The sequence below is a fragment of the Pungitius pungitius genome, chromosome 21, assembly GCF_949316345.1.
Source record: "Pungitius pungitius chromosome 21, fPunPun2.1, whole genome shotgun sequence".
NCBI classification, from domain to species: domain Eukaryota; kingdom Metazoa; phylum Chordata; class Actinopteri; order Perciformes; family Gasterosteidae; genus Pungitius; species Pungitius pungitius.
The window spans coordinates 16044242-16069612 of NC_084920.1; the positions used below are offsets into that span (position 1 = coordinate 16044242).

At 42.2% G+C, this 25371-nt stretch overlaps 1 protein-coding gene across 8 annotated transcripts in view; it reads right to left on the reverse strand.

Annotated features, from left to right (window-relative positions):
- The window catches only part of LOC119212493 (SRC kinase signaling inhibitor 1-like), a 37749-nt gene extending 24957 nt beyond the window's left edge, over positions 1 to 12792 (reverse strand). For 5 of the 8 annotated variants that reach the window (XM_062559853.1, XM_062559855.1, XM_062559851.1 and 2 more), the window contains exons 1-2: positions 12542 to 12792; positions 9123 to 9180 (exon numbers count right to left, since the gene is read on the reverse strand). In XM_062559853.1, the coding sequence (XP_062415837.1) occupies positions 9123 to 9174 (52 nt within the window). In that variant the 5' untranslated portion in view covers positions 9175 to 9180; positions 12542 to 12792. The remainder of the gene's footprint in view (positions 1 to 9122; positions 9181 to 12541) is intronic. The other 3 variants (XM_062559850.1, XM_062559854.1, XM_062559856.1) reach the window with 3 other exon arrangements.
- Between the last annotated feature and the right edge of the window lie 12579 nt (positions 12793 to 25371).

The window sequence follows — 25371 nt, forward strand, 5'->3', positions numbered from 1 at the left end:
AGAACTTCCCCCTTGTCCTCCTTTGACCCGGCTTGGTTCCCTCTGACTTATTCATTCATATATTCATTTTTCTCAATCACATCCCAAGTCTGGTCCAGTGGCGTCCTTCACTTGTAGCTCCGTCTTCTCCTCTCGCTCCATCACAGATCCTCCACTCAGCAGAGAGCTTAATTACGTAGGGAGGCACCGTGGCTGGAGTGAGGGAAAGAATAAAAAAGGCTCCTACGTCCAAAAATTTGAATATCCAGCTCTTCCGGGTACACGGAAAATTAAAATAAAACCCAAACAACGGCTGAAATTTCAACGCCAAGCGGGCTAAATTTGGAACGAGGTCTCCCATGAATAGTAAGAGTCTGGATTGTTGCCGGCGGGAAGGAGGCGGACCCCCAGAACACCGGATCCCTGGACTCCGGACCACCAGCTGCCATGCTTCAAAAGAAGTGCCCCCCCCCCCCACATAAGGAACATACCGTGGCGTGGCTTAATTTATCAATTCTAAGTATATGAAACGATGGTCACCACGTTACCAAGGTTACCAGATCACAGAGCCCGAGACTAGCTTCCAACCTTCAGACGTTGTTTCCGAATGTGTCTCATCATTCATTTACCGCCGTAACGTCAGTCTCAAAATACCAGGGTGACTTTCTAAAGTAAGCAGTTAACGAGTTTAACGTGTAAACGTCTTTACTCCAACAATCGTCAACAAATGGTTCCACCTCCAATGTGGAATTATGCCACAAAGTTTAAAGATTGTACTTCTTCAGTCCCGAAACTGATAACTGGCCTGATTTAAACACTGTGAAACTAATAACAAATCATCATTGAAATAATACATTCACAGAAACATGGTAAATAAGTTTAAAACTTTTTGAGAGCAAGATAAAGTTTTATTTCCTAATTATTATTTCATTTGCTGTTCTGGATCCGACTCCAGGTTAATAAATCCGATATCCTGACTCTGAATGTTGTCTCCTTTCAACACAGAGGCAATAATGACCAGAGATAAAAGAAGGAAACAGGCACCTCATCCAAAGGCTCGATAGTGTCCATTCAATTTTGTAATCCCAATTAATAATTCATTTTTAATTTAAATGAAGTGTATTGCCCACTTTTATATATGCTGTTTAACAGCAGTATCCCCTTTACACAGTAGCATATATAATTATACACACACACACAGTTGATCCGACTGACCGTCACTCTCCTCAAATTGTGTAAATCTCGAGTGGAGGAAACTCTCGAGTATTAAAATATGCAACACACAAACGATGTGAGTTGCAATTAGGACGACTTGGAGCCTTTGAAATGTAACGAGCATGATTCATTTATTAAAATGAATACTGGGACAGAATAAATATCAACCACCGTGAGAAAGAGGAGATGAAATAGAACAGTTGCTTTAAATATTTAGGTAGAAGAGAGAATGTCTCTTATGTCTCTTTGCAGAGCTTTCTGCAGGACGTAATCTATTGATTTACTGATAAAAATCAACATTTTACCTCATACCCCGATTAATTTGCTGTTTATCAGACATGGAATGCATTTATATAAATATAATAATTTATAGGGCTGTAAAAACAAATCTATGAAATGGATCAAAATTGATTATTGAACATGGGGGTGTGTTTCGGAGTGTGTGCGTCTGAGAGTGTAGTGTAGAGTTCTGACATTAAAACAAATCTTGATAAAATATATATATTTTTATATAAATGGTTATGTTCTCTCTGAAGTATTTTTGCAGTTCTGTTTTAGAATAAAGGTAAACAAGGTGTAACGTAAGCCAGGCACCGAAATCCAAGAGTCCAAATAAAACATCTCAGTTAGGGAGAGGGTAAGCAGATGTTGTAACGTGCTGATTCATTATCAGGGAAACAGGTTAAGCTGCCTTAACTGAAGAAGTCATGATAAAGGTGGCAGTAGAGCTTGTATTTATCTCGTGATGTAGCTTCAAACCAACAACCTTCAACAACCTCCACGGATTTAACCAGTGAGGAGTCTGTTTGTTTTATACATTTAGTGAGAATAATGAAAACTGTCCAGCATCAATGTAATTTGACTTTGAAAGTATGACTTTTTGTTTCTGCTTTACAACTCAGTTACACATAGACCCCACCTGGGGCTGCTTTGTGTGAGTCCAGCACGTACAATTCAAACAAATATGAACTCAGGATTGTAATGAACTGAATAAGACAACAGCCAAAGGGGGTGTGAAGGTGTTTTGTGCCAACACACTGACAAAGTATTTTGCTGGCGTGTGTTTTGGGAAATCCACCTGTTTCACACATCAAAGTCTGTTTACAGGTGTGCATGTGGGGGGGGGGGGGGGGGGGGGTTTGAGTGTCTCTGGAGGGAGCTCTGTGGTATCTGATAAATCGCCTCAAGTGATGGAGACGACGGGTATGAACAACAATCACCAGCTCTCGGAGGAAAAGAAACACATTTCATCCTTTTTTTAGACGTTTCTGTCCAATAGTCATAAATAGCAGATTCATGCAGTTTTGGCCACAAAACTTGTTTGGAGAGGTCACCAAACTAAACTCTAAATGGGCTGATTCTTTAGTTCGAGAGGAGTTTTGTTGGCCCTTTGTAAGGCATTCGCCTCAGGCGTTTAGTGAGATGTTCAGGAAAACGGGACATCTGGACGGACAAAACCACGGAAAAGATGAGAATCTGATGCTCTGAGTTATAAAGAAGGAATCTCTTTTCGGAAGCCACATTAGCTCAAAGCAGGTGGCAACCTATGAGAAAAGGACTCTACTTCTCTCGATTTCTGCCCTACGGGATTATGGTCTCAGTCAAATTTCAAGTCGTTCAATACAGCAAGATGGGATTTAGTAAATTATGGTCCATTCAGAGTGAAATGCACCTTAAAACGGGGGGGGGGGGGGGGGGGGGGGGCGCTACACGCTGAATGACACGTCTCCATCAGCGAGGTATACGGCAAAGTGTTCTGATGACAACATCCACTTCTGGTATACAGACAGGCAATTAATGTCACGTTGTGCTGTGAGAGGAGGTGGAGCTGGAGGGAAATCCATCAGCTGAGGAAGGAAGTGTCAGAGGAATCTGCGCCTCTCCGTTTCTATATTCATATTTCTGCATTTCAAAGGCTCAAGTTCCCTCGCTGATTATGAAATTCCGCCGCCGCCGCTTAGACAAATAAACATGCAAAGCCAGAAATAACCACCAGCCTCCGACCTCCAAAAACAAACTCGCTCCGACTTTTCTTCTCTCCTACCTGGCTTTCAAAAACCTTTCATCTTCCAGGCCACATGGGAGTGATTTTAAACCTGACATATTTGAGATGTCACTGCGTATTTAATATTTATGGCTCAAGGACCGTGAACTTCATTTATGGCCCAAGGACCTTGAGACCTTGAAATGATGTTCTTCAATCTGGAGAAGATTAAATACAACATCTGGTAGATTTGAGCCCTTCTGATGGACTCCATAAGTTAAGGTTGCTGCAGGAAGCGCTCACCATTGAGCAAATGCATTTGTACTCATCTTATTAATAACTTATCCACAAGCTTTTACTGTAATGACTATAGTCTATTTCTGTTGATTTACATGGTTTGTTCTCTCTATTTAAACGACGCTCGATAGGGTTCGAAAAAGTGTTTCATTTAACGCCTCCTCCTCCTTCATCGAACGCGCTGCTCGCAGCCAGAAAGGAAACGCTCCCGTCGGTCACTACAAGTAGTATTCAGATTATACTATAGTGGTTAAAATCTCAGTGGCAGTTTGTATGTCGGACGACATCATCTCGTCTCTGGTGTCGGACAGCGGAAAGGCGAAGAACCCCGTCGCCATGGTAACAACAATGATTACCGTTTCTTTCCTTGATTTCCGTCCTCCCCTCTAAAAAAAACTCTGGAATCTAATCTGAAATTATAATTTTTTTTTAAATCTGCGTGGACAGTTCCGTCCTGACGCACGTGGCGCTTGCAGCAAACCGAGCACCAGCAGACAGAATACTGTGGAATGGAACGCAGCTCATGCTGTGTTCAGTTTATTCCCGCTGATTCGCATTGGAAAGTTTCCAATATTGAATATTCCTGGAATTTTTCACCCTATTAACATTCAAGAAATGTTTATTCTGATTGCGGGCATCCTCCACGAGGATTGACTCCACTTTCATTGTTCAAACTGGTCCAAACCGCCTCATGCAATTAGCAAAAGCAGCTAACCGCGGCATTGTCCGGTACGAGATTGTCGCTGACATTTGCATAGATTTAGATTTTTTCTCTCCACCGCTTGTCAAATTCATTCTAAGCGGATATGACTCATGGTTTGAGAAATAAAGAACATGGACATGAAGAAGGTGCACAAATATTTTTGAAAGTGGCCCAATTTGGATGGTTTCCTAGCAACTAAGGGGCTCGTGTGCTCGTCAGCACAGCTTCAGTCTGGACAGAGAACTTTGCTTTTACACAGGAGCCCCCATCAGTGAAGACGGTTGACAGCTTTGAGGAGAATCACACAACAGATTTCTGGCAGGAATGTGAAGGAAACCAGGGCGGTGACTTACGTAATAAACACAGAATAATATCTAAAGGCTCCATCAGGACTCACAGAATCTGTGCGTCGTCTTGGAGTCGTTCTGAAGGACGGCCTCAGCTCTCAACTTCAAAGACTGAAGAGGAAAAAAACTCCAGCCAGGCCTTGGATTAAAATCATCATTTTGAGCCGGTGTTTTATTTGTATTCATTTTTATTCCTCTCCAGGCCAGCACCACTCAGCTCCTACGTATCCCAGAAAGGAGCCTGGAGACGAACAAACCAATATCAAGACGCCATCAAAGTGAATTCTGAAGCCTGCAGACTCTGAGTCACCACATCCTCCACTTCAAAAAGGAGCAAACTTATTGGGAGTCTAACGAGGTTTGGTGAACAAACCTGACACGTCTTGAAGGACAAAATAAAACTCTCAGATGAAGCCTGACAATGAGAAGCATCGACAGCCTCGTTTCCAGAAGGAATCTTTAGCTCACATCTATCCATCCATCTGTCCCCCAGAGCACCTTCAGTATGTGGGAACATTAATATTATATTATGATATCTGAGTGTTTGAATAAAGACGTTTACATGCTCACTCGTGTTCCATTAACATCCAGAATATGACTCATATAACATTTTTGAATCAAGCCTTTTTCTAAGAACGGAGAACGTTCCCATTAAAGCTTTGTGATAGGAGGATGTAATTCTGGTTTTAGAAGCATACTTTAAAAAAGGTGCAGTGACCTCACTTCCTGTTTGGAGCCAGCGCCGAGCCCAGCCCAAACCCACTAGGTTTTAAGGATATAAACTCAATGTCAAGCCTATAATCCTCGATAATACCACCATGACTGAACGAACTGTGAAGAATCCCAAAGACCTGGAGTGGATCTGATGTTCGTGGAGGTGTAACCGGCTTGAAGCTATAAACTAAATAAGTAAACAATGGCAAGGGGGGGTATTAAATCAGCAGTAAACTTCTAATCACTGACTACTTTGTCACCTTCTTACCAGAATGGTAAAGAAACAAGTCAAATATTAAACACATTATGAGGAAACGAAGGCTCAATAATTCACTTGGCCGATGCCGCCATCTTTGCAACAAGAGCTCCTCGTGATGACTTCAACGCAGCGAGGATAAAGCCGAAAGAACCAATTTTATAGAACCAAAATAGAGACGTCGTCGTGGGACGAGGTGCGCGTTAATCTGAGGACGCGTTGGTGGAGAACCTGTTGTCACGAAGGAGGGCAAAAGAAACAGAACATCGGGTTCACGGGTCATCCAGAAGGTCCTCGTGAAGCTCGGCCCAGGTTAGCCGCACTTTTCTCTGCCCTACATGCGCAAACACGGCTTAGTTTGGTTTTTGTCTTTGCCGTCCTTCACCACCCTCCCCTCCTCTCTGGCTGCCTCCCTGCTATCTTTTTTTTTTTTTGGGGGGGGGGGGGGGGGGGGGGGTGTTCTCTCGGGGCTCTGCAAAAGAAGCCGGATAAGCTTGGTGCATGCAGCCTGCACAAGAGAGACACAAAACGCTGCATAATGTGAGAAAGGAAATGAACGAATGGAGCGTACCTGGATTGTGGTCCAGTGCAGTTTGCTGTCCCCCCCAAACCCCCCCCTCGGGCCGAGAGGCTACATGCCGCTGGTGTGTGTGTAAGAGAGAGAGAGAGAGAGAGAGAGAGAGGATGGAGATAGAGAGAGCTGGTAAGAGTGCAGAGTAGATTGGAGGCACAGTGTGCTAAGACAGAGAGTCTGTGCACCCCCCCTCCCTCTCAGAGAGTATAATCCTTCCCACAGTCTACAGGGGGACGAGCTGTAAATGAACCAGCTCTCTCCCCTTCCCTCTTGTTCTGTATATCTGGGCTTTGCACATGAGCCCCGAACAGAATCACCCTCCACCTTGCAGAAGATAAGCCACCATGCAGAGAGCAGTCTTGCCCTTAATGACTGCCACAACTCTATCACCCCCCCCCCCCCCTGTCCCTCTCTCTCTTATTCTGCTCGAGCCAAAGCGCTGGTTTGTGTCGCAGTGACTCCGGCTGCTATTTTAAACTCTCCGTTGGTGGTTTACAGTCGGGCTTCTGTGTGTTGGTTTCTGAAGCAACTTGTTTAAGACGAGTTACGAGTGACTCAGAGGATCTTTACTCCATCTGGAAATGTCTGTCGATGGAATAACACGAGCTTCTGCGCGCTCCACCGGGGATTTAATCACATATTATCGGATTCAAACTGCAGATTTGTTTTACATGTTCAACTCAGTTAGGAAACGATGCTATGCCACGTTTTGGTTTCACCTGCTCAGGTTCTGTTATGTATGCAGACACACTTTTGGTAATTTTTTACCTGGCTTCTGCTGGAGTGGCAGGGATTGATCAAATAAATGCAAAGAAAATTCATCAAGACAATTTAAAATTAAAAAGATAAATTGTAATCGGGGTTGTTTATTCCAGAGCCCATTCCACTCCTCATCAGTCCAAATATCGCCACTTCATGTCACATCAGTGATGTGACGTCACCATGACTACGTCCACCTCTCATAAACAGCCTGTAGTTTACGCCAGGTGGAGAGCAGGATGGATCTCCGGGTTTGTCTGCCCTCCCCTTGGCAAAATATGTGTGGCCAACATCAGCCTTAAAAAGGCTACAAAAACAGATTCAGAGAATTTTAGTCAAAAACCTGAAAGATATTTACAAAATACACGAAGGAAGACAAAACGCAATATATAATATAATATCGGCATAAGAGAATCACAAGAATGAGAAACAACGGTTATCAAACTAATTTCCATGTACTTCCATCAAAGGTCTGAAAGCTGCAGCTTAAAAAAACTCCTCAGGTTCCCCTTAGAAACACTAGGAAATCATTTAGACTTCTTCCTCCTCTGCCTCCTCTTCCTCCTCTGCCTTCTTCGTCAGCGGCACACAGAACTAATTGTGTGTGATGTTAGCATGTGTTTATTTCCTCCGGCTCGGCTTAAACGTCCACACTGTGACGTCTGCCTTGTTGAGAACAATTTCCTCCTTCTCGCCCACTCCAACGCTGCCGCTTCCTAATTTAGCCTGAGTGGTTCTCCCTCTGACCCCCGCCCCCCCCCCACACACACATCGATGCAGGAAAGGCCTTTACTGCATCGATGTGTGTGTGTGTGTGTGTGTGTGTGTGTGTGTGTGTGCACGAGGCTGTAGAAGAATCAAGAGGTCAATTATTAAGACAGATCACTGGCTCAGATAGTAACCACAGCAACAGAGTCTGCATAGCGGACAGAGAGGTGGGGGGGGGGGGGGGGGGGGGGGGGCAAAGTAAAGCATTCGGGACATTGCAAAAGAAAGTAAAAGAACAATAGTTTTAGTTCAGGTGAAATTAGATCGAGGAGATGAAGGTGGAAGAAAATAAAACAAATAAAGCTGTACATTTGTTGGAGGCCCAGGCGCTAGAAATATGGAGGGAGGGGTGTTTGCTTTTGAAAGACGATAAAAGAGGTACGACCAACAAAAAGTGTTATCTGATTCTATCAGGGTTTATTTTTTGTTGCCTCGGGCGTCTGCAGATTTTTTAATCTTCCTCCTAAATCTGTTTCTCTCAAAGCCACAAACAAGACGAGATGAATCACGCCGGTGATCCGTGAATCAACCGGATGCTGCAGTGGAATCTGTTTACTGAGGTTTGATCAGCGGCCTCTGGAGGTGTTTGGAAAGAAAATACTGCAGAAACTATTCGGATAATCAATAAACTGATTCTATGGTTATTCTTCATCTCATGTGAAATTAAAATGTAGCTCTTTTAAATGTTGGTTGTTAGCAATCATTTCAATCTGACATTTAGCACTGTTTCTTATTATTATTGATTTATTAATAAAGTTATCCAATGCAACGTATTTCATGGATAACTTCCAACTTCTAATTGTATAGAATTAAAGCTGTCAGACAAATATTGTGAACTACCAACTAAGTATTTCATCTTGCTGTGCATATGAACTATATTTATGTAACAATCGTGAATTCAAAATAAGTAATAACTTTTCATAACACTTTAAAAGGAAATGTTTAATGAGAAAAAGGCTTGCTGATTATTCTGTCTAGTGGATTGATGGACTAATCATTTGCAGAATAGACTTCAGAGGTATGTCTGTATTTAACTTTCTCAATCCCCCCCTCGCCTTATTACTCTATTAGACAGAAGCTTGTCCTCAGAGAGTGTGATGACGCTTTCAGAAGGACCCGTCTGTATAATAATAATAATAAAAAGAATAATGGTGGATGTCGTTCTCTGGGATCTACTCGTCTTTGAGGCGGAGCGTCGATGAGTTTGTTTTCCGTTTGCTTTCCGTCTCGACGGATTACAAGACGACGGATCAGAGACGACACGCAGAGCATGCAGAGGAACCACCAGCACACACACACACACACACACACACACACACACACACACACACACACACACCTTCCTCCACTATAATCCCACTCAGGTTCCTCTGCAGCAGTTTCTCCCACTGACTGTCATTTCATCATGAAGGACGAGGCCTCCCAAATGTGAACGAGCAAAACATTTGCTGATGAACATCTCAAGCTCTCACACACACACACACACACACACACACACACACACACACACACACACATCTACTGACCTGAGAGAAGAGTCTTCAACTCCGTTAACAAACCTCTACTCGCGGCCGACATTTTGACCTTAAAAAGCAGGAAAAGCACAAGTGTAACTAATCACATGATCAACGTGATGTCATACATGGTCCATGAGGACGGTGAACTCAGACGTCACAAATGCCAACGAGATGTTTTTAAGTGACATGCATCTGACAGATTGTAAGCGTAGACCCACAAACTCACAACAGGAAAATTAAGCAAGACAAAAATATGAATCAATTTGAAAAAATATCTTTTAAGCTCAAGCTTATTTTACTTTTGTTTAACTTATTAAGCTGATTACTTGTGTGTATTTGTGATGAACATCAACTCTGTCAAGTGTTGTGGGGATTGGATTCAACATGTATTTGTTTTTAGAATAAGCTGCATCTGTCTCATCTAATAAAAGGAAGCTGTACAAGTTGATAGCATAATATTACATTTATTAACATCTGTGTTAGACGATTATTATCAAATATGCTTAAAACCAGGCCCCTACACTTGATAATAATGTGTTAAAAAGACAACCCTTAAATTTGTAGATAATTAGGATCTGCCCTCCTACACCCAAACACGAGGGGTCAAAGGGGAACTGTGCACTGTTCCCAGGTCAGCCGGCCTGAGGGTGTTATTGACATTGGAGGAGGAAATGGGAGCTGCTGCTGCTGCTGCTGAGGATAAATGTGACGCAGTGGATTGCAATTAAGCTGATTTACAACAGAGCAGCGTCGTCTCCTCCACTCGCACAGATTCACACCAAAATGCTGCTGACGGAAGCATTTAAGGCTTCTCCCATCATATTGTGAGTCTTCAGACGCAGGCTTTTCATATAACAGCCATGAACAGCCATTTGTCTCAAAACAACCACAAAAACATGCAAGATCTTCTCTTCAAGTCCTCACTTTTCTCTCTGATGTCTAAATAATAGAAGAGTTTTGGACACAGGTCTTTTACACAGGAGGCAACCGTTCATGTATTGTGAAAAACAATGGGGGTCAACTTTGGTTTAAACAAAGAACGTTATTTTAACTACGTTCAAATATTTTGTCGCATTAGTCTCGGCCACATTGATCGCATAGATTAATGCGTTTGTTTACGTTGCTCACACCTTTTAAACTGCTACTGCAACCCGGGAGTAAATGTGTTTTCCTTGAAACATGCACAGAGTTGTTCCTTTAAAAGAAAGACCTTTTTACATCTCCAGCAGCTTGAAACACAGATCAAGAAGCACTCCAGGCCCGACGCTGCTCCGTAACATTTAAAGTGGACGGGAAGATGTGTCCTAGAAAAAGGAATATGGTTTTGGGTGCTTTTTATCAGAAAAAAAAAGCAGTTGTCCGCAAACTACAAACTGAACCTCCCCCCCCCCCCCCCCCCCGATGATCCCGTCAGTCAGGGCTTCGTAAAGACATCGTGGGAACAGAAAACAGCTGAAACTACTTCACACATCTTCGGGAAGAAAAGCACTTTATTCAATATTCGGTTTGTTTGGAGTCTTGTCTGCTTAATGTGAAATATTGATGTTGTTTTTAACTTTTTCGTTATTTCTGCTTTCATGTGAAATGTTTTCCTTCCTTGGAAAATAAATTTAAAATGCCAACAGAGCTCTAATAAAAATTTTAAGAAAGAAAACGCCGTGCGCGCTCAGCTTGGGCCGTGCATACGTTAGAGATACTCTCTAGAAATAATACATCACTAACCAAAGACATCTCTATAATAAACGTCTACTTGGTGGAAGCTTCCTGACACATTAAGAATAGATTCTGTATTTCTGCGGGATTTAAATCAAAATAGTTTAGACTTTGTCGCTGAACGCTTACCCGAGTCAGCGTCAGCGCCGGCGCAGCCTCACCTGGCGCCATCAGTCGGCCCTGTGATGTTTGACAGCTTCCTCTTTCTGCCCTTCATCCCTCCTCCTCATCCTCTGTCTCACTTACATCTCCCTCCACATGTCAACAAGTTTGATCGGGCTGACTTGGGAAAACCGCCGTTTGACTGTTTCTGTCTGACGGATCCGTCTCTTCTTCTGCTCCACTAGTGATTCCATAGTGTTTGATCTGCTGCCGCAACTCCTCCTCCACCCTGCGTCTCCTCCTGGGGTGCAGAGCAAAAGGCTTCTGGCGTGCCATTGAGGCAACACAAGTCTCACAGTCATGCGGCACAAAAGAGATAAGTTGGAGTATTCTGTATTTTCTAAATCAAATCTCATCCTCTGCGAGCTGCGCTGAACTCTGTTTCTTTCTTCACGTCTTGTGCCCTGGCACAGATTTCATCATGTAGAATGATACAGATTAGAGATGGCGAAACCTCCATTTTGCCCTCTACCAGCCTGCAGTCGGTTCTTTCTGCAGCAGCTTGAGCCTCTTGTGAGATAAAAGTCTTTATATATAGAACAAATAAGCACTATTCACTACTGAATGAGGAGATTTCATCCGCTGCATTATTAGGCAGCTTTTGAACCCGTCTCCCACGCTGAATTTGTGTTGATTAGTTAAAAACGAAGAACTAGAGTTCTTGAAATCCGACCCGTTGACTTCAACGCCTTGAACTAGAGTTGATTTGGTTTATTACAGAATAAAATTCTTAAATGTTCCTGGCTTTGTGAAACCAGACCTTTTTATTTAACTGATGTTTTTATTTCATTTATATTGTGAGAATTCTTTGTGATGTCATTGTTTTAGGGACTTCACCTGCGTGAGCTGCAACACCTGAGTTAACAGAAAGGCTGTAATCTCCTTAATCTCCTTAATCACATCACATTATTAATGATACGCACAAACCCCCCACTGAATGTTTCACCCAACATCTGAGAAAACACCTATTTTGAGTAGCACATTTGGTTTTGGTGGTCACAGCGGTCCACTTGTCTTCCGCAGTGCTTCTATATTAATAAAGCGCTCCATCACATCCGCTAGACCGTCACCCCATCCCACAGCAGTGAACATCCTTCAATAGCTTCCTTTCAGGCCGCTCCAAATGCAAAGCTCCCAGAGCTGGAACATCAACCGCCTCCCGTCCACACAGCCGGGAAACAACAGCGGCTGCCAGACCCCCCCATGCCAACATCTGCACTAAAATGCTTTCCAAAGAATTATTCCAACACCGTAACTAGACCTGAGGCTTCTTCTCCAATCAAAGAGAGTTTTAAAAAAAAAAATGAAAAAAAACTTTGAAGGACACTTCAAGTATGTCCTCGATTTTAAATATTCACACACTGCAGTGCTGCTTGATTCAAATAAATATATAAATAAAAAGTGCCAAAATATGTTTTGGTTTGACACTGCGTGCCTCTATCAGAGCGACAGAGCGATGTGGAGCGACCACGGACAGATGTGCGGCGAACACAGACAGCAGCATCACACGGGTAGGACGCCAGTGGCGGGTTCCCCCGGCAAGTTACAAATACCTGCAACTACAGAAGGGACGTGGAGGGGGGGGACATGCCTGGGAAGGAGGAATTGCCCATTCTTCGCCTGGAAGCGCCTGGTCTCCGTCACTTTCGCTCTTCTCTTTATCCTTCTTCCTCCGCTACTGTGGGCGCTTCTCCCGGTTCATCTCGCCGCTCTGCGCCGCCTCCATGCCTCGCACTCCGGGAGCACAGGCGCTCCTCACAGAGTCTTAGCATGGCCACTGAGTAAACTCATGTTTTATGGATGCGGAGGAGCCCCCCCCCCCCTCTGCCTCTCTTAAAGGGCCAGCACCGCACCACACCACCCGGCTCCCTTTGATCGTTGCGCCGTCGTTAGAAGCATTGGATTTTAATTACACGTCCGTGGGAATATACCCCCACGCCACCCCCTCACACCACCACTTCACCCCGTGCAGCAGTAGAGAGGACGCGAGTGAGGGACTAAGAAGGAAGAATAAAAATGCAGCCGTTTTTCTGACACTTTACCCAACTGTAGCAGAGAAACTGAAAGCAGCGATGGTTTATAAATGCCAGCGGGCAAAGCATGGAATGACAAACACTGCCATCGGTGTGGTTGGGGGTGTGTGTGTTTGTTTGTGCAGGTACGTGTAGGTGTGTGTTGGTGAGTGTGTGTGCAGCTGGGTTTGTGTAGGTGAGTGTGCAGCTAGGTGTGCACACATAAGATATTGTCAAAGTGAATACTGCACCAGCTGTAATTCAATCCTGAGGTGAAGGCCATGAATTAATGAGACAAAGAAACAGAGAGAGAGAAAGAGTTCAGGGTCAGGCTATATGAACACCATGACACACGATAATAGGATCTCCGATGAGGGAGGTTAGGAAATGTTTGGCCGTCACAAAAAGGAATAATAGAGAGAGAAAAGGAGTGCAACCCCGATCAAAACAAACACAAGTTCATCTCTGCACGCCAATAAATAAAAAGCGGACAGGAATTTGCACACGCAAAGCCTCGTCTGTTGCCCGGTGACCTGAATTGACTTGCTGGTAAATAAAACATGTGGATGGATTAAAGATAGTATTTTGCTGGGCCTTGAGAGTTAATAATGCTCCAGAGGCTCTTCTCGCTGTTGCCCTTGAGGGACACACACACACACACACACACACACACACACACACACACACATCCATCAGCAATTACAATCAAATATATTTTTTTTAATTTTCCAATATTTATCTTCCTACCGTTCTTTAATTTTACTCAAATGTATTTTAAGTGCAAGATTTTTACTCCGACTTTGAGCTAAAGCATATGAATAGCAGATACCACAGCTAAAGTTTATCATTATTAACCATTCATTTTCTGTCCAACTAATGCCTCCAATTTTGTGTTCCAGTTTGTCAGATCGATCTTCAGTTAACTAGTGTTAGCCGTTCGTATTGGCCTTCATCTTTAGCTGTTTTCTAATTCTGCCGTCATTGGGAGATTTGTGTCGGTTGTGAAGTTGTTTCAACAGCATGGCAATTCAATGAGCTTCACATAAAACCACTAAAATCATCAAAACACAAGGAGAAAGAAAAGGACAGATGTGGAAATCCGCCAGAGCGGTAAGGAGAGGAAGAGGATAGCGTTTTTAAGTCTGAGAGGTGACAGGTGGACGAGTGAATGACGGACAAAGCAAAGAAGACAGGGAGATGACAAATGACAGGGTGATTAGAAGTTCATGGATGCCTGCCAGAGTCCAGCAGAATAAAGAACGCAGCTGAGGCGTTTGGTGGCACTGAATACATCACACACATGCACGAAGCAGCAGATGCGGTTTGCAAAGCACAGAGAGGACTTCAAACAGACAGATGTGGGGCTCATGGAGACAGCCAGATGTCAAAGCGAGGAGACGTGACCTGACTCTTCCAGAGGGAGGATAGGCAACGAGGAAGCTTTTCCCACATAAAGGTCACAGCAGGTCGCCAATGCTCACTCTGGTCTTCAGGATTACTTAATGAGAAAGATCCTTATATTGCTTATTAGGTTGAGGAAAATATGTAATAGTTGATCAAATTATTGGTTTCAAGCGGCAAACATGCTTCCTCTCTAGTGACCACCAGGGGGCGACTCCTCTTTCCCTATGGAAATCTATAAGAAAATGACTCTACTTCTCACTTGATTTATCCCCTAAGTAAACATCGCAAACATAAGTTTATGGTCTCAATCTCTAGTTTTAGGTCTTCTTCAATACAGCATGATTATAAAATCATTCCCAAATGGACATACCTAATATGTCTAACACCCACGTTCTACACTGACTGGGCAGATTTGTTTTAGTGACCCATTTTTTTAATATAAATTTTCCTTTCCTCAGAAAAACAAAGACGACGGGGAATTTGCCATCACTTCCCTGAGCTTGTTGACCTTTTAATTCTTTTAAAAAATATGCCTCTGCAGTTGTGCTTTCTGGAGCTCGACCACTCTGTCACAAATGATCAATAGCATTCCATAACATAATGTGCATTATTTGCCGCCAGCAGCGGTATATATATTGGGGAAAATTCGTGAATTTGGATGAGAGGAATGATCCTTTCATTGTATAATTAATGAATCTATCCCTCATTTATGAGAAGCTCTTTTTCAGGTTTTCATTGCCATTAATAGATAATCTATTTTTCATGACAGCGGAACATTTCTGTGCCTTATAGGGCTTTTTGTTTAGTCATATTTTTCTGTTGAATCAGCATTCACAGCGATTCGTTTAAAGTATGACTAAACCTTTTCATTGACATTTAGCAGGTCTGGCCTTCATAACCAATAAGGTAAAGCTGCTTCAACACCAAACACGGTGAAATTTTTTCATGCCACAGGATTACATACAAAGTCTATGCACAGACGCGGTGGAACGCTAGTCTGCATCAGTGCGCCGTGATCCTCGCGTTGAGTTTGCAGCGAAGTCGCAAATTCAGGCAGTCGCCCAAATCAAATACGGGTCACGGCCCAACGCACTAAAGCAAAGGTTTAGGAAATAGAGCGACGCTGCGGCCCGATTGCATTTCAGCGTTGAGATGCTCCCCTTTGTCAGCCCTGACATCCTGCAGACAGTTACCGAATCAGAAAGAAAATTGAGGATAAATTAATAGTAACATTAGCTGTGTGTAGATTCCCCCGAGCTGTACGATAAATCCTCGTCCCTGTATCGTGCGACCGGTCCAGGAAACATCCCATCACTGCACTGAATATGGAACATTATAGTGTAGGACAATTGTACTGTACAAGGACACGTTGATACTCAATATTAGGCAATATTGCAGGAGGTTTGTTCAATGATAACGTGTCGTTCGGTCTTAAAAGAGCCGTTTGAATGTGTTTCTGTCAAAGTCTGCACTTACAAACACGACGGCGTTTGAGGGTTCGACGAGAGTACGACTTGCACAACAGATACGTAGTCACTATGTCTCCTATGGTTGATGCGGAGGAAAAACAATGGCATAATGTTAAATTGTTTTCAGGGTGATGAGCCACGCCTCCTCTCAGTCCTCTCTAGAGGAAATTACATAATTAATGCAAATTGACCAGAAAAAATCCCAGAGTATGCTGTGCGTTTAGGGCGTTTGAGATGACGCTGACATGTAAACGTGCAGCTGCGACTTCCTTTACTGTATGTTTTTTTTTTATTTGGTATTTTACTTACTAGGTTTTGATAATTAATACGTATAGTATAAGTATAGTAATAACTGAAAAATCACAATTTAAACAAAATGACCTGCACCTCAACCAGCTTCTGCCATAGTGAAAGATTCACGCATAGATAATCAAAATCCAATAATATGTAATGCTCTGAAATGGGCTATTCTGCAGAAAAAGTATTTCAAAATTGGCACTTTAAGTGAATTTTGATGACAATAGTTTGCCCCTTTTTTAGTTTATTATTGTCTGATAAAGGTGGGTGAAGAGCAACAATCTATTCTCCATACCTGCTTATTCAAGTTCCGCTCAAACCTTTCCCGGTTTGCATTGTGCTGATGCATCACTCCACGCAGGTTCTCATCTCTGGACAATTCCCCATCTCCACTTCAGCCCAGTGCGACGTTTTCTATGTGCTGTGAAAGGAAAGTGAAGGAATCAATCCATGGCTGCCAGGTGAAAAAAATACACCAGCTTGTAACAGAAAATACCAGGGTCACTATTCAGGAAGTACATGAAGTCCATTCATCACATGCACAGACACTTTAATTAAATTAATTTCAATTGAAACATTTGAATTAATATAAAATAAACTTATAGTTAGGGTGAGAAACTAAAATCTAAAAAAAGCAATAAAAAATGTAAATGTATTTGATAATGTATTCGTTACATTGTTTAATGGCTACCAAGCAGTATATAAAAGTAGTTCAAACTAGCTCGACATTTCACAGTGAATAACTTTATCACTTTAAAACGGCTCTCTTTGCGGCTTGGAATTCTACTTTATCAATGTAATAACATTTACACTTTTAAATTACTACTATAAATATTTGAATACTTTTTCCAACAAGTGCCAAATGTGCTAAAGTTAGCAACCCCAATTAGCTGTGTTAACATCAGCTAACCACAAAAACTTTGCTAACGTTAACTTTAGCTAACAAGAACAACTGCGCTAACGTTAGCTAACCACAACGACTTCGCTACCGTTAACCTTAGCTAACAAAAACAATTGCGCTAACGTTAGCTAACCACAACGACTTTGATAAAGTTAGTTAAACACAGTAACAGTGCAATTGTTAGCTAAACACACGAACTAAATGTTAGCTGAACACAATAACTAATGTTAGCTAAACACACACTAACTGATATGAAATACACAAACTGGGCTAAGACGCTAGCTAGAAACACAGCTTACCGTTAGCCTGCTAGCTCGCTCGTCTGATAAATCAAAAGTTTCTTTCTTTGTGCTAAGTTAGAAAATGTTGCCCTGTCCTGCTGAAGAATTCAAGTCAGAGACAGTCTGGCAGGATGGGGGTTCCTGTCTGGACTTGATTTAAGAGTCGGGACCCGCACGGACAAACAGAGGTTTCTCTGTGTGTATTGATAAGGGGATCGGTTTCTGTTCTGTCTAGGGAAGCAAGGTCAGCGGGTCAACCAGCAGATGTGTAAGATAAGGAGGGAGGTTCACACCACACCCCAACCAACACTCAACCATTGTTCTTTGTTTACGTTAGGCAAGGTGGTCTGCACATTGGATGTGACCGGATCCTTAGAGGCGGGGGGAGAAGGTTCATCCCCTACGCCAGCTTAGGGCCAATAGAAATCTTTTCTTTGTCTTTTGGGTTATAAAACGATGTTCTTGCTGATGTTAGTTAGTGTGTGTTCTTCCGGCCTGCGGGCCGGTAGGATTGCTCCTGCCTTTGCAAACGCAGCGCTTATACTTGACCTGTGATCTGATGAATAAATCTACCAGAACGAGAGAAGTAGTTTGGCTGAATTCTTCCAGACGTCCCCATCCAGGCTTCCAATTTTTGAACACGAGCCTCTCTTTTGAAATTACTAACAATTTTGGTGACCTCGACGTGATTGGCTGACCTGGATGAAGATCGAGGGGGCATCCGTTTTCCGGAACAGGCAGAAGGCCGGCGGCGTGGTTCAGCGTTGACAACAAAGGAGCGCGCTACAGAATGGGTGAGCAGACGAGCCCCTTTTTGTTCTAAAGGAATGAAAAGTCTGCGATTGGACAAATCTAAAATAATTGTTGTCAACTGCAGAATACGTCTCTGTCCTATAAGACCACTAAATTTAAACTAAATTTCAAAATATTCTGATGATCACATGTAAAGTATAAGCACATAATCACATTGAATTCAACATTAGGGAAAGTGAATGAGTGTCCACAGGGTAGGGAATTTAATTAAATATATACTCAGTAGAAATCCAGAGTTGAAGTTTGCGTCCCTCTGGTGATCGCAGTCCTACTTTCGCATGCAGTAGGTTTGGCGGTTCAGTGTAAGAGTAGGGACCTAGCGGGTAGGGATTTAGTTAATTAAATACAGGGTTTAAAAAGGAACGACGGTGCTCACTTGAGCTATCGAAGGTCGACCCTTAGTCATTAGAAATCCAGAGTTGAAGGTTGCGTCCCTCTGGTGACCGCAGTACTACGTATGCATGGACTAGTATTGGCGATTCAGTGTAAGAGTAGGGACTCAGCGGGTAGGGAACTTTAGGTAATTATATAGAGTTTAAAAAGGAATGACGGGGCTCACTTGAGTTCCCTGAGGTCGACTCTTAGTCGGTAGAAATCCAGAGTTGAAACGGTCCCTTTGGTGATTGCAGTTACACGTATGTATGTCGTGGACTGGCAGTTTAGATTAGAGCAGGGTTTAAATTTATGTTAATCATTAGTCAGAAGAAAACCCAAGTTGAAAGGTACCTCTGGTCCTGCAGCCCCATTAGTGTGATATGGGGACTGGCAGGTTAGAATATTAGATGACGAAATAAGGACACAGGGAAAGATTTGTTATTTTTCATACTGGGAAATGTGTGGGTGGTTGGTGTAACTCCTGGTGTTTTACCGAACCTAGAAGCTGTGGATCAGGACTTGAAAAGGACTGAGAATCTGACAGTGAAAAGTGTTTGACCGGATTACACATTTGTGGGGATATGTATTAAAGGGTAAAAGGGAAAATCATAGTCAATAGTGGTGATACAAACATGAGAGAAATAAAACAATATAGGTGAACTGGTGTTATAAGCCTCAACAATCGAGCGCTGTATTCCTCTAATACAGTAGAAGCTTCTTGATTGGGTTCACAGTATTGGGCATTGTGTCCTTTCTCTGGTGTTCTAAAGCCATGTGTGAACAAATAAAATAACCTGTGAAACTGTGAGGAAAACAGAGGAAACCATAATGATATGGGATGATGCAAAATAGGCACTCTGGGTCTATTTAAGATCTATGAGAGATTTATGAAAAGAAAAAAATTTAAATTAAAAAAGGAAACATGTAACAGAAATAAGTGGAGTGGGACGTAGAGATGCAGGAAGGCTGCAGCTGCGGAGCCCCTTATCATGATGAGACAGAGACTCAGCCAGCAGGGTGCTGCAGCCGGCTGCGGAGCCAGCACACACACAAGCACACGCAGTGCTGGGAGCTAAAGGGAGACAATGTGGAAAGAAGATCAATTCTTATAAAGTTGTGTGATTATTGATGCCGACAGAGTTTCACACAGGCAGTTAGAAAAGTTCAGTGCAAGAAGTGAATTAGATAGACGTAGCAAAAGAAAAAGATATAAAATAAAAATTGATTGTAATGGTTTAATGATTTTGTGTCATTTGGGGTTCACATAAATCAGTTAGTTTGACGAATCAGAATAAATTAATATGTTAACACCCCTTATGGGTGAGACACGCACAAGCGTCGGTGCAGTTAGGGATTGTAGATCCAACAACAGGTTTACAAACAAAACAACAATTGGAGATATCAAAATTGTTTGGTTGTCCTGTTTTTTCAGAGTGAATAAAGTTGTTATAATGAAGCATGAATGACTTCTATGTGAATGAGTTTCTAGGACTCCAAGCTATTACCCCAATGTTGATTTAACTATATGAGGTCAACAACAGGTTATTAAGAACTGTAACTAAATGTGGAAATGTGGTAGAACATTTCTGGGAGAAACAAGTTGGGTATTTGAAAGACAGACCCCAGCCGGAGCCTGTCAATTAGAGTAATCTAAACACACCACAAGGTCACGGGATGGTCAGAAAAGGCCCCAACTCGTAGCTTGAGGAAAACAGCAATCAATCACCCGGTTCGGACAGAACAAGCATGAGACAGGGTAATGTTATCAAGGAAACTCGGCCAGATCAGAACCTGCATCAAAGTAATGATTTGAAACCTAAGAAGTGATGAGAAATGAGGAGAGTAGGTGTATATAGTGTCAGTCGTTTGGTATTAATGTTTGTAGTTTTAGTCTCCTACACTCAGAGATGAGCTGTAAATCGTTGAGTGCTGATATTGAGTGTATAGTGCACGATACACTTGATACAGTATCTTGATGATGGAAGCAAATGTCTGATCAAGGAATATTGATAGTAGCAGGACATAAAATATGGAAACTTTGTCACAGACTGTCGTCTTGTAATGGTTCAACAAGTAACAAGTATTACACACTGCATTTGACTGCTAAACATGAGAGATCTGTACTCTATCAGTGTTGAATGAATGAATGAGTGAATGTATTGGATCCCAACTTGGACATGAGCTAAGTTGTGTTTGCAAGTAACAGATATGCCTTCGTTTTGCTTTTGGGCCGAAAAGCAGTAAAAGTGGAGACACTCAGGCTGCTGTAGGATGGGGAGTCCTGACCAGATGGGTCTGCTGCAAACTGAATTTATCGTCTCTTAGTCCGATTGTTTATTTCACTGGTGGTTTGGGATTAACCTTCTGATACATTGTTTAAAACTGTGGGTTTTAGTGATTGATACAACTGCAGATGTCCATCCACTAGTGATAGTAGTTCACAAGTTTAGAGCAAATCGACTGTAATGATGGGGGCCATTGGATGGTTTATTTAGATGGAAGGAAAATAGGGAAGTAAGTAAGTGAAGAAGAGATTGAAGTTGAAAGGTTATGAGAGAAACACACAAGTGTTTGAGAGTATGACAGAGGGTAAAGTGGAAGTGTAAAGAAGGTTAAGGAGGTTGAAGAGTTTTACAGCAATGAAAGAACTGAAGTAAAATGCAGGAAGTGAAATCAGTAATGTCATAGACATGCAATGCAGGAAGAAAGGAAGATATGCACAGGCGTTCTTTAAATCAAGATATGCTAGAAGACACATAATAGATCTTGTTGAAGGGTTTTATGGGAGTAACAAGGTCACAGCAGTCAGAAGATGCGTGGGAGAGACGGTGGGGCCATTAAGGCTGGACAAAGAGATACCTGCTCACTTGGAGCAACTCAAGCAAATTCTTGAACCACACACACACACACACACACACACACACACACACACACACACACACACACACACACACACACACACACACACATACTGTTGAATGAAATGAATCTTAAATGTAAGTATTCTTCAGTGATGTGATTAAGTCTATGTAGTTTTCTTAAATATTAGGACATAAAGAGGATATTTTTTCCTTTTAGTTTAGATGATTTGGCTCATCACTACTGTAATGTCAAAAGTTACAAAGTTACACAAACAATTGGATTGTAGATGGGATTTTACAAACAGATTGATCAAATATATTCCAACTTTTAGATGGATAACACACAACAGGTGCTGATCGTGTTTCAACAGGAAACAACGAATGCCCTGACCTACTTTCTTTTTAAGTGCAACACTTAAATCGAGGATTTAACGTAGAATGATTAGAACAAATAAAAATGAACATTTTTAAACAAACATAGTAGAGCAAGAAGGGAGATTCGTTTTGGGGATAAACACAAAATTTGAAATATTGCCAAAGAGGTCTTGAGGTTATTTGGATATTAGATTTAACTTCATATGGGCATATTTTTAACCATGTTTTAAATTGATACAGGCCTCAACAGGAGTGATGGAGATGCGTGTACACAGTTTTGCTGTGCTACTTACTACAAAAGAGAGAAATATTGGGCATGGATTGATTGTGCAAAACACAATCCTCAAGTTTAAATGAACAGAATTAAATTAAATTGCACCGATACGTTATAATACAATTTGAATATTAAACCTAAAGATCTTTAACCCTAACCCTTCCGAATTGATTGAATTGTGTTCCATAAAACAGTAGATGTTTTTAAAAAAAAAACAAGTAAAGAGAGAAATTATACCAAGGCTTTAGATACCGGAGAGTAAGAACAAGTTTATCTTTGTGATGAATGTACAACATTGTTTCTTATCAGCCACAGTTAGCAGGACTAATGAATAAAGTACAATAAAATAAAAATTAAGAAAATTAGCTAATTGTAAGATTATTGGGTTGCGAAGCTCTGGCCAAGGATCAGACTTTAATATCCCAAGAAGGTGAACTGGGTGAGAGTGAGCACCTATTCAGCCTTTATCCAGATAACCCTCCCTTCTCCTAAGGCGCCGTCTACCAGCAACCAGACGCATACCCTCCTCCACAGGCTCTCTGTCCCTAACTTTATGCCTCGTACAAGCAGGACTACAGGACATGACGGGGGCCCCACTGTACGGTGCTACAGCCAACCGAGAAGACAGTGGGGAGGGGCAACCGAGGCCGAGGTAAGATGAATGAGGGGCAGTTTAGACAAAGAAAATAATTGTTTCTGTTGTGGGCAGTCTGGAAATTGTTCCAGGGCATGCTCCTAATCACCTAAAGGCCAGAGGCCTCAGTCCAACACAGCTCGATGCCCTCATGATGTCCATCCACCACAAGCACCATACACACTATAATAGATGCCATAGTGGTGCCCAGATCCGATGGCTGATGGTAACCTGTTCCAGAACCTGAGGTTACTCTGACGATCAATGGAAGACATTACAGATGTATGCTGGACTCTGGTGCTATTCCACAGTGAACATGCCATCTGCCACCATCAAGGAATGCTGTGCCGGATTTTCGGGCCAATCAGAGGAGTGGCTGCTTTCTATCCACGCCCCACTCTGACAGCCAGCTGCTGCAAGCTGAAGTCCAGCAGACACAGACAGAGGCAGACGTCTGGTGGGAGAGAGTGGAAGACTAAGACCAACCTGATCTACATGAGACTGTTCACTGTTGGGGCTCCTGATTCAAGGTGTTACACCGGAATGAACATTGTACAATTAACTGTTTGTCTTCTCCTGAGAAGGACTATGATATCCTGTGGATTGCGGCTGGAGATTGAATGGACATCCAACGTCTGTGACATCTTTGTGGGGAAAACAAGGCGTAGCAGATGCGCTACGAGAGACGTTGGCTCCTCACATCACCTTGATCATCCAAAGCAGAAGAGAAGCTGAGAACATGGGGTCAATCGTTAAAGGCAGGGGTTGATGCCACGGACTGGGAGCCCACTACAAATATTAAACTATTGCACACACATTTGAAGTAAACTCAAATCAGAGAAACACATGTGAAACCACACACTGACAATGGAAACACAACTCATGGTAGATTTCTTGACACATTTTGGACAAAAGAGGGAGCTTGATTGATGTGGGATTGATTCCAATTGCAACGGTGGTAATTGAATTGAAATGGTTAAATGGAACGGTCCAAATTTACCGTCCTTAGTACCCCGTAAGGGATAATAAGCAGTAGGGATAGAAATAAATTGAAGGATTGCTGGATGCAGGCGTTTTGGGAAAGACGAGGTTCCCCTGGAATACCTTGATTAATCGGGTCCCTAGAACCAGAAGCTCGATTATCATGCGGTGCACAATTTGAGTCTTAAGTTGTGGTGTCAACACACTATGACGCCCCAAATTCTATGTTTAACACTATGTTTAATTCAATAGGCTCTGATGAGAGATGTTTCACCAGCATCAACCTGGAAGATGTTTTTTCTGTGTCCTAACTGACAAATTGTAACTGTTTTATCTGGGTGTTTATGAAAAGAACAGATTTGTGGTTTCTGTTCTGTTTCAAAAGGGGGTGTGTAGAACAGATTAAAGAATTAAGATTTTGATGCAATATAGTGGCAAATTAGATAATATGGAAATATGGCACCCCACTTGTGTAAGGAACATAGCTAAAAAAAAAAACTAACTAAAACTAAAATAGACCAGTTAATAATGGAACACGAGACTGTTGTGCGTACATCACATGGGATAAAAGGCGTTTTTATAGTCAAATATGTTGACACTCTCCTTTTAATTAACTCTGCCCCAGATGGATCCTTTACTAGAGCATTAAATAGACTAAGAGCCATGTCCTTTAAATAAGCTGAACACTCTGGCATAGACAATCCCATTAATAACTGGTTAAATCAACATTTTGGACAATGAAAGGGTTTGATAATGTCACTGTTTTTGTACTATAGTATAGCATAGTAGCCTTCACCCTTTGTGGATGCTAGATCCCTGTATCAGACAATTATGTCTTTAATGCATCACCACTGCAGTAGATGCTAAAATGCCCCTGCCATACAAGATGGTTTTGTTACATGAAAGGATCCAATTGTTAGGGCTGTGGGAGAATGGAGGAGATTGATATTGCAAGAACCGACTTCAATGGACCTGAAGAAGACACCCCGTTAGGGTCAACGTCCCTGAATAGATAATCTGCTAACTGTTGCACACATCATATATAGTGGATGCACGCACGTAGGTGGTGTGATAGTTTTTGGGGCTAGGATGTATTTCTGTGTCTATTATACTCGGTTTAGATGTGATAGAGATTTCTTAGTATTTCTTGTGATGCATAGAAATTTCCACAACTGCTGCATACACCCTCTACACTGATATAGGTTCTAGTGTTTTTTAATGTTTAGGGATTTCCATGACTGCTGCATTCACCCATTACCTACTGATATAGATTATTAGATTAGATTTAGTTTAGTAGTTTCTTTTGATTTTCTTTTTGGTTTACATAATGAATTATGTAAAAAGGGGGAATTGATAAATCAAAAGTTTCTTTCTTTGTGCTAAGTTAGAAAATGTTGCCCTGTCCTGCTGAAGAATTCAAGTCAGAGACAGTCTGGCAGGATGGGGGTTCCTGTCTGGACTTGATTTAAGAGTCGGGACCCGCACGGACAAACAGAGGTTTCTCTGTGTGTATTGATAAGGGGATCGGTTTCTGTTCTGTCTAGGGAAGCAAGGTCAGCGGGTCAACCAGCAGATGTGTAAGATAAGGAGGGAGGTTCACACCACACCCCAACCAACACTCAACCATTGTTCTTTGTTTACGTTAGGCAAGGTGGTCTGCACATTGGATGTGACCGGATCCTTAGAGGCGGGGGGAGAAGGTTCAT